Source organism: Alosa sapidissima, chromosome 16 (assembly GCF_018492685.1).
Source record: "Alosa sapidissima isolate fAloSap1 chromosome 16, fAloSap1.pri, whole genome shotgun sequence".
NCBI lineage: Eukaryota > Metazoa > Chordata > Actinopteri > Clupeiformes > Clupeidae > Alosa > Alosa sapidissima.
This window is the reverse complement of record NC_055972.1, coordinates 17,364,362-17,382,727: the sequence shown is the minus strand read 5'-3', so window position 1 is coordinate 17,382,727 and position 18,366 is coordinate 17,364,362. Positions and strand designations below refer to the sequence as shown.

The 18,366-nt window shown below is 45.0% G+C and overlaps 1 protein-coding gene across 1 annotated transcript in view; it reads left to right on the top strand.

Annotated features, from left to right (window-relative positions):
- itga9 (integrin, alpha 9) overlaps positions 1–16,826 on the top strand; it is a 61,603-nt gene extending 44,777 nt beyond the window's left edge. Inside the window, exons 19-28 of the mRNA XM_042064853.1 lie at positions 3,995–4,081; positions 4,388–4,467; positions 5,124–5,213; positions 5,929–6,037; positions 6,252–6,359; positions 8,572–8,697; positions 9,132–9,251; positions 9,387–9,482; positions 12,126–12,245; positions 14,224–16,826. Of these exons, the coding sequence (XP_041920787.1) occupies positions 3,995–4,081; positions 4,388–4,467; positions 5,124–5,213; positions 5,929–6,037; positions 6,252–6,359; positions 8,572–8,697; positions 9,132–9,251; positions 9,387–9,482; positions 12,126–12,245; positions 14,224–14,322 (1,035 nt within the window). The 3' untranslated portion in view covers positions 14,323–16,826. The remainder of the gene's footprint in view (positions 1–3,994; positions 4,082–4,387; positions 4,468–5,123; positions 5,214–5,928; positions 6,038–6,251; positions 6,360–8,571; positions 8,698–9,131; positions 9,252–9,386; positions 9,483–12,125; positions 12,246–14,223) is intronic.
- The last annotated feature ends 1,540 nt before the right edge of the window (positions 16,827–18,366 follow it).

Here is an 18,366-nt window from a genome sequence, read left to right as displayed (position 1 = left end):
CTGCCCAAGCACCTATCTCTGTGTTGGGAAGTCTCCAGAAGGGCAATAATATTGAGAGGAAACACTCAGAGGGGGGGTATGGGTGCTTTGTTGCCATTGCCCCTACTGTAGCGGAGCGAGGCCCTCCCAATTACCCCTGCTCCGCGAGGTGTCGGGAGGCTGTTGATTTGACCTTGAAGCGCACGTCGAAGGTCAGCTCCGAACTCCACCCGCAGGCGTGTATTATTTTTTCCACCGTTGTCCTCTTACTGTGTGTGTGTGTGTGTGTGTGTGTGAGTGAACTCCTGCTTCCCTCCTGCCTGATACTGGGGGCTCTGTTGTCCATGTGTTTGTCTTGCAACCCAAGCCCTAACGGCCGAGTGAGGGCCCGGCGGAGGCCAGCCGGTTTCGGGAGCTGAGACGGTCGCACCCCTGCGGCAGGCAGGCGTGCCTGAGGACACCCCTCTCACACTCTGCCAGGCACCCAGGCCGCGCACGGGAGTGGGCTTAATTAGATCGGCCAGATGTTTTCCTTCAATTAGATTTTGGGGGTGAAGGGGAATGATATCGGGTTGGGAGCAGGGGTGGTTGAGTCGGTGTGTGTGTGTGTGTGTGTGTGTGTGTGTGTGTGTGGGGGGGGGGGGGGGTTGCGCCAGGTTTTGTGTTGTGGAATGAATTTTTGTCATTCCCTTGTCAGAAGGACATGAAAGACGTGTGTGTTTGTGTGTGTGTATGTGTGTGTTTATGTATTTCTACGCATTTGTGTATGTATATTATGAGACCCTGTGTGAGTGTGTATGCGCACATGCTCTTGCACATACTGTTGTATACTGCGCAGAGCTGCAGGCCAGAGTGTCAAGTGAGTTGGATATTTGAACAACTTCATGAAAATACATTCCAGGAATAGTCCTTAACCATGGAAATTCATATGTTCTCCCATTTGTCATGTGAAGATTTGTTATGATATGTGTTTATTTAGGAATTCCTCCGTCAATGCCGCACTCAGCTTCCCTCGGCTCAGAGTGCAGTTTCACAGGAGACTGCGGTCTTCCCCGCGAGGGTCCTGATGTAAATCACTCCAAACTGAACAGCCCTGCCTCAGTCTTACTGTACCAAGGATAAATAGGAAGAATTAGGAGTTTGAGTAAGAAGGGAAAGAGAAACCAGCAGTGAACGATAGAGAGACAGTTGGAGAGTAAGAGAGAGAGAGAGGAAGGGATGAAGACAAACAGAGAGAGAGAAAGAGGAAGAAAGTGACAGAGAGAGAGGGTGAAAAGAGAGAGAGTAGACTCTTGTGTATCGTCATGTTGTCATCTCTACTTAAGTACACTAAAGTGAACTTCACTTGTGGAACTTAAACAAGCAGTGTCTGATTTACACACATGGGTACAGCCAAGAGTCCCTGTCTGGATTTGCCAATGATGAAATAAGACCAGGGAGTGGAAAAAAGACAGGAGAGAGAAGAATAAGGAAGCAGAAAGAAAAAGAGTATGATAGAGCCAGTGCACAGAGAAGACAATCCCATCTCTCTCTCCTTCCCTCTCTCTCTCCCTCCCTCTCTCTCTCTCGTCTCAGAAATGCAGACAAACAAGGGGACAGGGAGTGTAGTATGATTATGTAGGCCTTCTGTTTGTAATTTACGTTTAATTGATGTAAGCATGTGACAAAGTAAGCAATGGTTGAAATAAGGGAGTGTTAAACCTCTCCCCCCTAAACCTCTCTCTCTCTGTCTCTCTGAGCCTGACTGCCAGGTGGGTGATGGGTAAACAGTCAGGCTTGCTTGCCAAGCCCTGCCCTCTCCCCAGGGATGCCCGCTGTTTGTACAGAGACACAGCAGATTACAGGAAATGGAGGAAATTCCTCCATCCCCATAGTTTGCAATGGGGGAGTTTGTCTAGCTTTCCACCCTACCTCCCTGTTTCTTTCTCTCTCTCTCTCTCTCTCTCTCTCTCTTTCACTCCTCACCTCCTCCTCCCTGGTAACCCACCTTGGCTGGGGGTATATGAGTTTAAGTGTGTGTCTGTTTGTGTGTGTGTGTGAGAGAGAGAGACAGAGAGAGAGAGAGAGTTTAAGGTCAGCTTAAACTATTTTAACTGCCAGGATGAGGACCCAGGCCCTGGTGCTGCACCCCACCCTCACCCTGTACCGGCAGGGTGGCTGCAGAGTGCTTAGTCAGCGTGGGCGAGTGTGTGTCGCCCCGTGATGACTGATCTTTGCCATGGACGTGTGTGTGAGGGGGGCCCTGGCAGAGAAAGAAAACACACAGGGCCGCTGTGCTCTGCTGCCAGATTATTTTCAATAGAAAGTGGAGCCACTTTAGCCATTACTCTCAGCACGGTGCAGTTTTCCCTCATCGGCAGTGTGTGCATGCGCGCGTGTGTCTGTGTGTGTGTGTGTGTGTGTGTGTGTGTCTGCATGTGTGTCTGCATGTGTTCATGTTGGTGTGCGTGCATGCATTTGTATCTGTAAGATGGAGATGTTATAACTGCCTACAAAAACTAAATATAAATCACTATTAAAAAAAGCCATATTATAAACTGCACAGAGAAGTGTTGTGGAAAATTGCTTCAGACATGAGCTATGTCAGTTGAATGGCTCTTGTTTTTGCTAAAGCTCACTCCCTGCCTTTATAGAGCATTCCAGAAGCACTCTGCTAGGCCATTTTATCAGCTGGCCTGTCAGATCTTGATGCATCTCAGCTTTTGCTGTTCCCTGTGTGTGGAGGTTTGGTTAAGAACAGGCTTACTAAGTCTCACTTTAAGAATGCTTACTCCTCTTGGGGTCAAGGCCCTAATGTTTACACAGCACAGCCGGTGAAGCTACACAGTGTTTGGATAAGCTTCCAAACACACTGTCTGGAGGCTAACCTCACGCTGTCCAGTAGAATAAGTGTTTGTGTGTGTGTGTGTGTGTGTGTGTGTGTGTGTGTGTGTGTGTATGTCCATGGTGTGTGCTTGTGTGCATGTGTGTCTTTGTGTGCATCCTGTGCACACAAATTATTGTCTCTCTGAGTGTACAGTGTGTAGGGTGCACGTGCGCATATGGGTGCCCTTGAGATTGTGTGTGTGCGTGTGTGCGTGTGTGTGTGTGTGCGTGTGTGTGCATGAGTGCACTTGCATGTGTATACTGTACCTGTGTGTCTGTGTCTGTCTGTGTGTGTGTGTGTGTGTGTGTGTGTGTGTGTGTGTGTGTGTGTGTCTGCATGTGTGTGTGTGTGTGTATGTTTGTGTGTGTGCAAGTTCACATGCAGTATGCATGAAAGCCTTACACGTGTTCCCTCCTGATTCATGCTCCACCTCAAAGCGTGTCTGTGAAACACACTCCTTGGCCATTTGTCCTGGTGATAAAAGACAGGGAGGTGATCTACAACTGGGCCTCAGACAGAAGGAGTGGGGAAGATGTGTACACTTGGCGTAAAGTGCTGTAAAATATGTACACCATAAAAAGGCAACCGTAGTTTCTCCTGAGATGCTTGTGTACTTTCTTTTTAAGTCCCCAGCAGGAGTGTCTCAGGTTGACAGGGTGGCAGTATTTGCAGTGCACTCTAGACTGCTATGTTCACCTCATTCTGTGGCCTTAGTGCACTGAAGGTGGGGAGATAAGGGCAAGGTTACGTTCGTGCTGGGTTTTCATATACCAAGGTGACTAGTGCTTACTTGGGTTTTCATATACCAAGGTGACTAGTGCTTACTTGGGTTTTCATATACCAAGGTGACTAGTGCTTACTTGGGTTTTCATATAGCTGTTTTTTTGTGTGCACCATGGGATGTCAAAATCCATGTAGGCAGAAATGAGGGGTTTGGAAACCTCATGGCAGACCTCAGGGTTTGAGTAAAAAAGGGACTGAAAAAAGGGAAAAGAGCTCTGTTTTCTGTCTTGTGTGGCAATCCTGTCTCTACACTCCTTAATACACATGCATACACACACACATGCACACACACACACAAACACTCCCCTGACTGACCGCACTCTCACTCTGAGTCTCCGGTCCTCCCTGTGTCTGTTTCTCCTCCAGGAAGAGAAGGGCATTTCCTGTGAACTTGTTGAATTGGACTTCCTCAAGTGCAGCGTGGGATTTCCTTTCATGAGGGCTCAGACCAAGGTAAGCAAACATGGTGCCACCGTGCCTAATGCAAAACTAGTGTGCCTTAGGGCGAAAGTCTGCTTATGAATTCTGTAATGATGACTGGCCTATTGTATACTGGAGCAAGTACACTAGAGTGTATCAGTCTCCCATGTTGTGTTATCCTGCCTTGTACTGTCAGTGTTTTGCCAGCATTAACCTCTGTGACTGTAATCGGCTGAAGCTTATATTTTGCCATTAGATATTTCTTAAATCTCTTTTTATTATTATTTTTGGTCTGAAATTTGTTTTTGTTTTTTTTTCTCTTCTATTTTTTTCTTTCAGTATCACCTCGCTGTGCTTTTTGACACGAGCCATCTCTCTGGAGAAAATGCGACCTTGCAGTTTTTAGTTCACGCACGGAGGTATGTTTAAGTCCACCTTTGTTATGTGAAATACCAGATCAAGTCTATATAACCTTCCTTGTGCAGACTGTAGTATGTAGTATGACTCCATGCTGATGACATTTCACAGCAGTAACTGAATGGGTAATTTGGCCCACGGTTTCATTAAAAACACATTTTATGTGTGTAGCACATTTCAAAATCACCCATACAATCTGTTTTGCCATAACAAGGAAGCACAGTCATAAGCTTTCATTGTTTTTAAAGGTCTGGATTGAACGGTAATGCAGGCCAGATGTGTTTTCTTTACTTATAAATGTATATTACACGCTGTCGGCTAGCTTTCATTCTGTCAAATGTCTCCATTGGCACTGAACTGCCTTAATGTATTTTTGGCTCGGGTTCACCTTGGAATGAAAAGAATACCTTTTCATGGTAACAGCACAAGTAAGCTGCCTAACTGAAAGCAACATGTCAGGTGTCACAATGTATACCGCACTTCCATTTTTCTGTATGGTCGAAACCGGTAAATAGTGACAGGGAACCATGATTACAGGAGATGTATTGTACAGGGGAGGATATTTCCGGCCCGTTTAGAATAAACCTACAGTTAATTATGGCCAGAGCACATGTGCAGCTGACTGGTTGAATATCATGACTTGTTTTGCTTGTTGCAGTGCAAATCCGGAACATGAGAGCACACTCCATGACAACACTTTAGAGATCTCCATTCCGCTGGTGCACGAGGTCGACACCACCATTACCGGGTAAGGCCTTCACAAGCATATGACGTTCTCCTCGATAAATAAATGACTCCTCGATAAATACGTGGCACTCATTGCAGGCAAATACAGCTGGATAGATACTTCTTAAGAAAATAAACCAACTAGAGTTCTGTTGTGATTGTTCGAGAACAGACGTAGCCAGGTTGGGTCTTTGTATCAGAACCACTCAAAAGGCTTGTTAATATTTTGTTTCGCCGCAAAGCCCTCTGTTTTGTTTTCTGTCTATCATTTGCCCAAGGTTTCCTCTGGTGCAGGAACTAGTCAGAGAGAGAGAGGCGTTTTATCTCTAAAGAGACACTTCAGAGAGAAGAGTGAGCCCTCGGCTAGATACGGATGGTCCTTGGCATCTGGTAGAGGGAAGCAGAGCATCTGATAATGTGATCTCCCATGGTGTCCTTCATGTTCACAGAGGAGTTCACATGAAAGCTTGTGTGGGGGCGACTTTTCGCTCACAGGGGACATTTTTGATTCTTTGATGACTGTCGGGTTTTCAGGACAGTAGTTGTCTGAACACATATAAAACACATATACCGGTATTTAAATGAGCGATCTCATTCCTTTTTAAGGCTTAATACAGTCCTTAAAACACAGGAAGTAATGTGTACAGGTTACATATTGTGAGATGAAGTAAATACCTCCAGATGAAGAAGGCGGTGTCTGCCTTTGGACTGATTTTTGGCTTTGTCACTGTCTGCAGTGTGGTGAACCCAACATCTTTTGTGTATGGAAATTCCATTGATGCTTCACGATTTGTCCAGCTGGAGGACATGGAGTGCAACTTCCAACCACTTAACTTCACATTCCAGGTACTTAGCGCCTTACACTGTGTTAGTTACTTAGGTGAGGTTTGTTTCAATGCAAAATGACTTTTAGCAAAATTCTTTTAAAATGTATTGTAGTATTATCCTTGTGGTCCTGTAGAAAAAATGGAACGCCTAGTGACGGCAAAAAAACTAACCTCAAACTTCTGTTCCACGCACCTCTTCTCTGCATGATCACGTCTGTGATGCACTCTTGTAGGTTGTAAACAACGGGCCGAGTGGGCTGCCTGGATCCACAGTAGATATCAGGATCCCCAACCGACTGGCTGGTAATGGAGCTGATATGTTCCATATCATGGACACGCAGGTATTGCATTGTCAGATGTCAATAACACCCTAATGTATGTGTATGTATGTAAGTATGTATCTATGTATTTATGTGTATGGCACTCAACAGAGTACATATACGCACATACCATGGTATTAATATATCATTTTTGGGAAAGATCTTATCTTGACGGGACAGCATCTTCTCCCTACTACACTCAGTGCTTATGTATATCACCCAGTGCCTGCTCTATGACATACTTTATGGGCATTCTCATATGGGCTTCTGTGGGTCAGCCTCTGATAAAAAGCTGAAGTAGCTAGAGTCAGGGCTAATGAAGCCACCACAGGTAGGCAGACGACGTTTGTTTCTCGAGGGCCCCTTATTGAAGTTATGAAATGCTACACCTCCCTCCAGATAAAATGTTATCTTAACCCTTGCGTTGCTGCTTTCATATGGCTAGATCATGCAGGAGATCAACCTGTTAATTGTGTTTGCAGTGAGTGGGTGGCTTAGGCGGAGTGTACCCAGGGCCCGGCGGCCTCCATATGGAATCACTTTAGGGGGGGATCAGACGGCTTGCACGAAAGGCTGGAATGGGACACCTGCAAGGAATGCCCCCCTCCCTTGGGGGCTCCTGGTAACCTGCAGGGCTGCCAAACAGAAGCTGATAACACAGCTGCCCCGGCAGAAGCAGCTCAGAGGTTGGGATGGGGGTAGGTGTGTGTGTGTGTGTGTGTGTGTGTGTGTGTGTGTGTGTGTGTGTGTGTGTGTGTGTGTGTGTCTTTGTGGGGCAGAGGGGCAAGAGCTCCCAACAGGCCAACCTGCTCCTCCCTGAGTCTCCTCACAGAGGGAAAAAGCAAACAGCAACGCCTCGTAATTGCAAACGCACATGTGCGAACTTGCCGCCACTTTCCCACACGGCAACATGTGAGTGCTGGAGAGGGCGAGGGGTTGAGAGGTTGGGCGGGCGGGCGGGCAATTTGCACAAACAGAAAAGGGGTCAAAGCTGTCAGCGCTGCTACTGTGGGAGAGGCATAAGCTGAACTGTAGCCATTTTAAATCATTGAAATCCTGAGGTGTAAGTCAAGCTGGAGCTGTGGCCAATGAATCATCCCCAGCAGGAGCAGCCACTCTCTCTGCCTGATGTACTGGCAAAGCCCCGCGACCAGAAAGGACCCTGTGGAAGGATCAGACCTTGGGGAGACGCACTGGGCAGCAGGCAAACTGACAATAGGAGGCCGCAGTCCTCTTTCCCCTGGGCACTCTTTGTCTCTCTCTCTCTCTCTCTCTCTCTCTCTCACACTCTCTCACTCACTCTCTCACTCACACACACACACACACACACACACACACACACAAACTCTCACTTTCTCTGCCATTCTCTCTCTATCTCTCTCTCTCTCTCTGGGGCCAGCCTGAAAGGAAGGATGGCCATGAGGGGGGAAGAGTGTAAGGGCTCCCTGGGGGCCTGTGTCAAAGCCGACCACCCCACCCCTAAATCACTCCATATGGGGAAGCATGGCAAGGTAGCGGGGCGAGGAAGAGATGAGAGTGGGGGTGGGAGACGGGGTGGAGGGGACAGGACCCCCCCCCTTCAAACAGCATTTCCTTTAACCCTTTTCAAATCCGGCGGTCACACACGGACATCAGCCTCAACTGTCCTACGACACGCACTCTAATCCTGTTCATGCTACGCTACTACAGAACGCTCAAAGGGGGAAAGAGCCTGAGGACTGGTCATTCATCCATCCCACCCAAGTCGCCAAGGCTGTTCCCAGGCTTCACGGAAATCCTCAAAAGTCTCCTCGCCTTGCCTCTATCATTGTGCTTAACTGCTTCACACATGCGGCTTCAGTCTAGTCTAGAGACCTCTCAGAGTCAATCCCAAGACAAACGAACACAAAAAAACCCCAAACAAACTGAAGAAATATGTTTTACTCGCCTTGCAGTGGATAATAATGATAATTATATTTTATTGCTGACTTGACATCTGGGAACAACTGACCAAATCAATTGATGGTTCTCATAACATCTTGCCAAAGGACTACCTCTGAAAATTAGCCAGCTGGTAACACTGGCACATTTTCAGAAATGTTAATGTGTGCTGTCCTTATAAATAAATAAATAAACAAGGATTCTAAAATGACTTTAAGTTTGTGGAGTCTTCCAGTGATTTGTCCCCATCCAGTTTGCGGCTGCAGCGCATGCCATTCCTGAGGAAGTGTGTGTGTCTGTGCTCTGTGTTCAGGTGGCGGATGGTCGGGGAAACTGCACCCCACACAGTAACCCCATGCCCTGCACCATTCCCCAGGACAGGGAGAACATCTTCCACACCATCTTCGCCTTCTTCACCAAATCGGGAAGGAGAGTCCTGGTATGTCAGAAGTCTGTAGAGGATTTCTGTATTGTCTGTTATTTACTCTAAATACTTACAGTAAGCAAACTTGTTTAATGTTTGTTTATATGTATTCATCTCTACACAGGCAGAAAATGTCTTAGAAATGTGCTATATAAAAAAATACTAACTTACTAGTATCTTCAGTGCTTTGTCTGAAGGATTCTCACTAAAAGATTTGATATTGTTTATTCATCTCTAAAGGCTTTCTTCTCTAGTGCATGAAAAATGTGTTATATAAATAAAATACTTACTTACTTACTTCAGTAAATATCTTCAGCACTTTGTCTGAAGGATTATCACTAAGACTTCATTTTGTTCATATTGTTTATTCTTTTAATCTTTTGTTTAATCTGTTGTCTTCAAACTGTTTTCCCTTCTAACCATGTTATTTGTGTCTCTTGTTCGTGCAGGATTGTGACCGGCCAGGGAGAGCGTGTCTAGTAATCTCGTGTACCTTGGGCTCCCAAGCCAAAGAGGAAGCTGTTAGTATAGATGTGCGAATGCTACTGAACACAGAAATACTGAAGAGGGTAAGCTGGCTGGCATGCATGCTATGGTAATACATTATCAACATGGTCATCTTTCCATAATGTACTGATTGCTAGTAGTTGTAGTAGTGTAGTTATGGTCAACCTTAATTTGCCTCCTCTCCTTCCTTATTACAGGACAGCTCTTCTGTGATCCAGTTTGTGACACGAGGGAACGTTCGGGTGGACGACAGGGCCATTGAGGTGCCCCACGGCCAGCCAGAGGAGATATCCGTGAGTTTCACATTGCATTACCACTCTCACAAGACACTTCAATTAGCCTAACAACCCCTTGGCCGCCCTTTCTGTTGTTTACCAAACACTGATTGGGAGGGGACACCATCAAAGTGCTGACACTCAGGAAATTTTTTTTGGGAATCACAAACCCTAGAGTCTCCAGACACCTTTTTGGGGCAGGCGTGGGCCCTAGTCCTCGCTCCACTGGCTGTGTGTGGAGCCGTGAGTGCGTTAAAAGCATCGCCGAGCAGCTGGGACCCCGCGGCAGGGTGAGGGGTTCGCCTCCACTGGGACCGCCGGCGCCTCTTTTTGGGGCCCTCAGCTGTCCTCAAGGATAGGTTCTCCTCTGACCGCAGCAGCACTGAGTGACCGTTGGAGCCGGTATGAGTCCACACACTCTGTTATGGCTGCAGTGGCAACACTAGGGATTGGGTTCAATTACTCATTCCAATATTTAATATATTGGATTATTGGAATATTCTTATACATCTATTATTGTGTTAAGAATAATGTTCTGTTTCAAAAACCTTTCAGTTAATTTTACATGGGACATCTTTGAAGCAGACCTCTCAGCTGATTGGGTTTCTGACTCAGACACTGCCCGCTGCGGGACGTCTGACCCTCAGAGCTCGAGGTTGGAGGGGTCGTGCGAGGGGGGTGGTGTGGCCGATTTGGCTGTGGGTCTGGCAAAGTGGGGGCTAATTAAGACCTGTCATAAATGTGTCTGCTCCCCCACCACACCCCATCCTACCCTCCCTCTCCTGTTTGCTTCCCTCAGCACTCCATGTGTTGACCCCCCCCCCCCCTGCCCCCTTCGTGTCCCCCACTCACTCAGCACCAGGATGGAGACATTTCCGTGGGAAAACCATCCAGGGAACCAAGGCCTTTTCCAAGAGCTCCGAATTCTAAAGAACCCAATTTAGTCAGAGTCAATCAGAGCCAATCAAGGCCATTTTCATTCCCCATTCCCATCTCCGAATATAGCACAGCATTATGGCTAACCCAGTCAGGCTGTCGGGCTGTCAACCACGGTGGCTTGGCGCAGGTCGAACAAAACAGAACATCTCCATCAGATTTTTTTTGTGTGTGTGTTTTGCAAGTGACATGAAGCCTTTTTCCTGGTCTGGCTGCTTTCACACACCAGGGTTTAAAATGTGGGAAAGTGCTCATGGGGGTGATGGGGAGTAGATTTATCTGCTCCCTATCCACTCGGTCCAGTGAGAGCTTTCCTTCTGCCTCGTCATGCTACATTGCCATTCAGACGTATTCAGAACCTGCTGCTCTACCACAGTGCTGGAGGCGGCACTTTACGTTACAGTCCACAAAAGGTTAAATTCTTCCGTATTTCTCAAGGTCAGCAGGTCTCCGCGCCATGCACCATATCCCGTCCGTCTTCTAATGGCATTTGTGTGAGAGTCCATCTAAACGGGATGGCGTTTCCTAAACCAGCAGGGCTCCCAAAACTACAGCCCAGGAATGTGGTGCAGAATTCTGTATCAATATTTATGTATTACACATTTATATGGACACTCGGTTATAAACTTTATTCCGACTGACCCCCCCTTTTATAGAAATCTCACACAGGATTCCTATAGAGATGCACTGTACCACGTTCACTTCTCACCCAGGATTCCTGTAGAGATGCACTGTACTACGTTCACTTCTCTGGATTCCTCTCTGGACCTTTTGACCCCTTTTGTTTGCCTTCTATTTTTGGCTTAATTCTTTGACCTGTACTAAATTATTTGCTTGTTGTAGACGCCATCTTTTTTCCCAGTAGTTAGTGGTGGGTCATTTACTGGGTCACTGTGCACCCTCTGTGCTGCTGGGGGAGTAAATCAGGGGGTCATTTATTATGGAGCCCAGTGTTTTTAGAAGACTCTATTTGTTTAAGTTCACATGAAAATGTCAACAAACTATATTAGCAATAGAAACAGATCACTATGTCAGATTGCCCAGATTCCAAAATATAAGGCATTCCATGCTTATCTAAGTTGAGCTTACTATTTTATTGAATATAAATATAATATCTTAAAGAAAGGCCGATTTTGGCATAGTAATGTAGAAAAGAACTGAAACAACTTCCAGAAGGTATTGTTCTGAAAATCGGAGCATTTTTACCATAATTGCTCCCTTTTGTTTTCACTTAGCTGAGCCATATCCAACACGGACGCAGAGCAGACACAATTATCATCCAGGAAATTACATAATGATTTCGTACAGTCTTAAAAGCCTGTCTACTAGGCCTGCTGTTTTGATATCAGTCCGCTGGCTACACAGACCTTTCAATATGTCTCGAAGACAGAAACAGATTATAATGACTCTAGCCAGTTGGAAGGCCAAAGTCCTGTGTGTATATGTGTGCACATTTGAGTGTGTGTGTGTGTGTGTCTGTTTGTGTGTGTGTGTGTGTGTGTGTGTGTGTGTGTGTGTGTGTGTGTGTGTGTGTGTGTGTGTGTGTGTGTGTGTGTGTGTGCACGCGTGTGTGTGCGTGTGTGTGTGTTTGTGTGTCTGTGTCTGTGTGTGTGTGTGTGTGTGTGTGTGTGTGTGCGCGTGTGTGTGCGCGTGTGTGTGTGTGCGTGTGTGTGTCTGTGTGTTGTCTGACTGTCTGAGTTTGATCCCACTCTGGTCTGGTCGCAGCTGGTGTTTGAGGCGCTGCACAGTCAGGAGCCAAGGGGCTACGTGGTGGGCTGGATCATCGCCATCAGCCTCCTGGTCGGGATCCTCATCTTCCTCCTGCTCGCCGTGCTGCTGTGGAAGGTAAGAGACGCCACATCACAGGCACCACCTTAAACAACTGAAAAGCTAAGCACTTCAAGTGTTCAACAGTTTATGCAAGATGGGAAAGATACCAAATGTCATCAGCTCAACAGACATATAAAATATATTGAACGTTTTTCTATTTTGTAAGTCACTTAGTCTGAGAAACAAATGGCTTCTCTGACTTTCCGTGAGAGAATAAACCATTAATGACTGGGATTACAAGAGTCATCCAATGGGTAAAATAATTTCTTTTCTTTTCATTAATATTCTGTTGCATATGAAAATGACTTCATGTGTGAGCTAAGTTCCTGTAAAGGCATGGCCGTATGGATTCAGACCCCCGATGGTCTGGACAGGCTGCTCTCGCTCCTCCTCCTCCCTTACCTCAAGTGAACCGATATGAACTGATCCACCCCTCCAGTCACAAGGCCAAAAGAAAAAAAACTTTATTGTTTGACCAGATGAAATCACAGAAGCCTTACTCTGCACATAAACAGCTAAGGATTTTTTTTAACGATTTAAGTAATTTAGCTATTTTAACTATATCAGTTTCTGTGTTTTCTGATATTTTGTTTGTTGTTTCTAACACTAGTCACCTAAATCTGTGCACCACAATTCCCCTTTTGATTCTCTCTTGAGATTTCCGACTCAAAGTCATTATTAACTGAGCATTTCGGTTTTTATGAGCCCCAAACTTTTGCGGTCATGACCTTTAGGTTATGGCCCATAACATAATTAGTAGACCACCTCGGTGCCAGTGTTTGTAGGGTGTCCATTGTATTCTGATCCTTAAGAGACTTCAGCGAAACAGGGGTGTGTAGCCAGACTCTGATCTCACTAACTGGCTCTGGTGCTGGGGAACAGAATGAATACACCTGCTTTAATAACACATCATAGGCGGTGAAGCGCTCTGAAAACCGAATGAGCTACATCACAGCCAGTAGTGCTCCTATTTAATAATTATTTCCATCAACACTACGCCGTTAAAGGTAATGATCTGTGCTGACCAACAGAGTCTGACTGGAAACCTTATTAACCTTACTTGAGCATTCTTTTATGGGTATCACATTGCTCGTGTGTATTTAATAGGCTATAAACAGTCCTCATCAGGTCCCGGAGCATTTGTGAGGCTGTTTTATTTTGTCCCGGTGTCACATGCTTCAGTGGCATGGTGAGGGGCACATGGCTCCCTTCCTCCTGCAGCTCGGGGGTGAGAGGCGGCTTTTCTTGGAGCGGTGGCCGAAATGGGCTCACCGTGAGCTCTTGGCTTGCTTGGAGTCGGCCGTAAAAGACGGACAAAGCACAGGACCCGAGACAGGAGAATTTACACCACGGCACTCGCACACAGCATGAAAAAAAAAGAGCAATTTCAAAGAGGAAATGGCAATAGCCCTGATTTCTTGGGGGCCACTTTTCACAGAACTCCTTTTCTTTTCCACTCCTCTGCTTTCCAGCGGGAATACTACAACTAAACCTTGGAATGTTGGTCCAGGGATACACCCCCGCACACACACACACACACTTACTCACCCCTTTTTTCTTGAGACCTTGGATGGGCCAAAATAAACCCCTTTTACAAGGCCTGCACATGTCCAGCATTGCTCTCCTCAGGAAATGCCTGAGGAGCACTTGCGACCATATCAATAAACAGAGATAAATGACCGCAAGCCATATCATGTGTGTCTGTGCTTACACTTGCTCTTATCCTTACAATGACACTTACCGATACCAGCAGTAATAGCTATTATCACTCTTATTTATTACTGTGTGCCTGTTAGTCTGTTTGTTTATCTCAGTGCGTGTCTGACTGTCTATATGTCTGTCTTCCTGTTTGTTTAATAACTGGTCTTGCTGAGTTCAATCTTTTTCACTTATCCACTCAGTCTCATATCCAATGCTGTGTTTGTACTGTATGCCTGCCTGCTCTGCAGCTCATAATCTCAATCTTTTTCTTTCTCTCTCTCTGCTTTTGCAGATGGGCTTTTTCCGCCGACGCTACCGGGAGATCATAGAGGCCGAGAAGAGCAGGAAAGACAGTGACGAGAGCTGGGACTGGGTGCAGAAAAGCCAATGATCGCCAGGGCGGGAGGATCACAATGACAGCCAACGGGCTGGAGCATTGGACTCAAACGGTCCAATGAGCTGCTGCCTTTGGCCTCGGCCTTCCTGTAAAGCCATGGGTCCGCCAGTCTTCCATATGTGGAAGAGATGAATATTCTCCAAATTTTTCGGAGGTTTGACACTTTTCTTGTGTAGGAGGCAAGCTAACTGAGATGTGAGATGTGTATGTTGCTGTCCAACACATGGGATTGGAAGCCCATTTCCCCACCACAGTGGAGTTGCTTTCTTGCCAAAGGGACTGAGCAGACAGAGACTGACTGAAAAGAGACAATGGCTTCCTCAATCAGATGTGGATATCACATCAGTGTCAGCAGACAAGAAGAAAGAAGAAACCCTCAGGGCACTGTTTCATAGCAAAATCTATTTTTATACATATATTCCATATTGTATAGAAAAGATCTTCGGGGGGGGCTTCGGATCTTTTCAAGTCCCCAGGAGACATATCTTATGTTTGTTTTTTAAGAGCACTGATGATGACTTTTGTAAGCCAAAGAGTTAATGCTATTCTTACATTTATTTTTTATTTTCATGCTACCATAATGCAATGTTTTGAAGGAAGGTATTGTGTAATGCCCTTTTTTATAAGCCAAATACTGAATCCAACATGCCAAAGACCTGAAATGAAGACGCATAGACCCTGAGTGTGGGACGGAGACTGTGGAACATGAACTGTGTCAATGTCAAAACAATAAGGTGACGTAAAATGCAACTAAAAGCTGAATCCAAAAAAACAGAATGAAGAAATATCTGTATATTTCAGTATCACAGTAGCAGAAGGTGGGACCACACATTTTCATTTGTGCTGAGAATTAGAAATGTTACATGTGCAATGCTTTTGACTTGCCATTTTTGAATGTACTGTCAAGCACAAGTCAATGGCTACAATCTGACTGGTTGCTGTGAAAAGGTTCATTGGGTGTACATAAGCCGATAAAACAAGCACAAACACAAGAGGTGGCTAGTCTCTGTATGAAATGTTTGAAAACAGTGTGTTGGCATTTATTTATGTGATATGCCCATTAGAATGGTGTTATCATTGCTGTGCCATGTATTTAAATACTGAGATTTGATAGATATCACACGTCTTGCAGTCTCCCAATCTCTATGTTGATGTTCCCCACCATCTTTCTTTAGCGTGAACCCAGATTTACATTGTGAATTAAACAAACAGATGGTATCAGTCAGCAAAAGAATGGTCTCAATACTAGAACCCAATGATGATCTCTATCAAGCCAATATGGGAACAGTGGTTTATATACTGTATCTAAAGAGGTTCTGTTTGGAGATTCAGTAAAGAGATTAGGTTCTGTTTGTACAGGATTTTGGACTTGGATGATGGATATTAGTGAAATGAACTGAACCAAGGTCAGATAATGTGTACCATTGTTTGCATGGCTCAGAGGAGAGAGGTGCGAGGTAGATGGAGTTGATCTGATGGGGTTTACAACAGGTCTGTAGCCCACAGGAACAGTGGTGTGTAATGACCCAAAGTTGGCAGAGAATGCAGCATGCTCTGTCACTACGTGGAAACGGGCTCTTTGGGGCTTGTGGGAACTGCTCATTTTTAAGTCAACATGCTGGAATGTAAGAAAGAACTCCCTGAAAATCTGCCACCGCCACCACCGCAGAACATAGATTCTCACATGAGAGCATTTTAATTTCCATAAACTAGTGCCCAACCCCCCACCCTCCCCCCAAATCAAGCTTTAATTTCCTGGATTAGAGTAGAATTTAATCAGAATCTTTCCATAAATGGAAGAGCGCCAAGGACAAACACATTAACTGGGCAACAGTAGAGGCTTCGTGTGTGTGTGTGTGTGTGAGAGAGGTGGATCCCAGCGTTTTCATTACTGTTTGAGGGGAGGAACAGGCTCCTCCAGCTTCTTGACATGACGTGAGTGTCGAAAGGCCCATGCTTTTTAAACAATTCAGAAGTATTGTTTGTACGGTCAATGAACTCTGTTGGCGAGTTTGCCGTTTTTGATCCACTGGGTGTCCAAGAGAGGGGTTTCATAGCCCCTCACAAGTCACATGCTCAGTACTCCAGTCACTTTATTTCACTGTCTATGTATATGAAGGTTTAGCACTCGGCTCTTATGGCTTCATTGATGTCTGGTAGGTTCACCTACAGAATATAGCTTGTGTTTGATTCATTAATACCACTGGTATGGAGAAAAAAAACATACTCACACTTCCCCTCTGCACCAAGTATAGTTATTGCCCTACAGTGTGTGTGTTAAACAGAGAGATACTTGACATTCTAGGTGTAATATATAACTGTGATTGTCAGCATTATCACCTGTTTAGGATGTATTACAGAAAAAAAAAACTACTGTCACTGAATTTCATTTTTTACATAAAAGTATTGAGTTGTATGTTTGTTGTACAAGCTAATGTTCAAGCTGTGTATTTATCAGTTGATACTGCCATTTTAAGATTAAAGTTCACTTGGAGTAAGTCACGTTTCTGATGTTTTTCTCCTCGAAACCCTTCCATACAAAATGCATTGAGTGCCTCATATGCCTTTGCTGCATGTATGATGTCTGGCGCCCCCTGGTGATCAGTTTTAGTGTAATTCTATGGTGTGTACAATATTTGCTGGAACGTGTAGGCTGCTGATACTGTTATACTGAATTCATTGTTTGTTGACTCCAAATAGAATGTCTGTGTTTAAATTCTAACTACATTTTGAGGTGATGTTAAAAGTATTTGAGTGTCACTGTGTGCTGAGTGTGTTTCACTAATTCACGGATTGGGATAAATGCAGAGACCAAATTTCCCTCACGGGATCAAAAAAGTGTATACTTATACTAATACCACTGCCTATGGCCCAATTTTTAAAAAACCTTCCATTTGATGTTGAGGACATGTAACTACAGTCCAATATTGAAAGAAGCTTACAAGAATATTGATGAACCAACAATATCTTTCTAAAGTGCATGTAGACCTAAATGCCTTTGGTTTAACATTTTATTTTTGTTCAGAGTTAAGTTGGTTAAGTAGTTTGTCAGTAGTTATAGTCTTTTCATCCATGAGTGTGTATGCATTTGAACCAAACAGAATAGATAGCCTGCTGTAAGGGTCCTGTATTTTTTTGGAGAAGGCCTACGCCTTTAATGAGATCACTGTTTGCATCAGCTGACGTTAGTTGCCATGGTACACATGAATATCAACTGGCTGGCCTACAGCGAGTTAATGTGCATAATTTATGAGTCAGTCTCAGGCTGTGCATCCAGTCATCTCCATTGCTGCCACAACATATGGACTTCTAAGTGAGTTTCAGACAGAAATGAATGTCTACATTTCATCATATGATGTCTATGTATGTGTGGCTGGATTATAGTTGCAGTATGGCTATTATATTATGTCTTATTTAATGGTAGCCTATCAGCATGTTAGTGTCTTTGCAGCAACAATAAGTTGTCATTGTCTGTTTGCCACACCTTGCAGTACATGATTATAATTGAAATATAATGCATGCTTTGGTTGGTACAAATCTGTAAAAGCCTCACTGATATCAGCTAGAAAATGTGGTTATACTGTATATACATTCTGTCTTATGATTAACAAAAGGGAAATGACTTAGCCTCAAATAACCATGAATATTCCATCTACATATTCAAGTCCTACCTAACATAATATCTACATTCTAGCATCTTGTTCCAGTTACTGCCACGTTATTTTTACTGAGCAGGGATGGCATCTCTACTAGAGGACGGTCTGATAAAAACCAGTTCCATCGAGCAAGTGGTGGCTCCGGTCACGTCCCACCTGTGCCACCTGATCCTGCTGTGCGAGAGCGGCCAGGAGCCCGAGCACTTTTCCCAGCTGGAGACAGTCGCCAAGGCGGTGGCCAAAGCGGCTAAATACATGGCCACAGTCGCATCAAGGTGAGCTTGGCGTACAAACGAGTCAGGGAGTTTTGTTTCAGTGCTTAAGTTTAACAGTTTAATATATCTTTTTCACAACCAAATGTAATAGGCCAGTTTAACCTTTA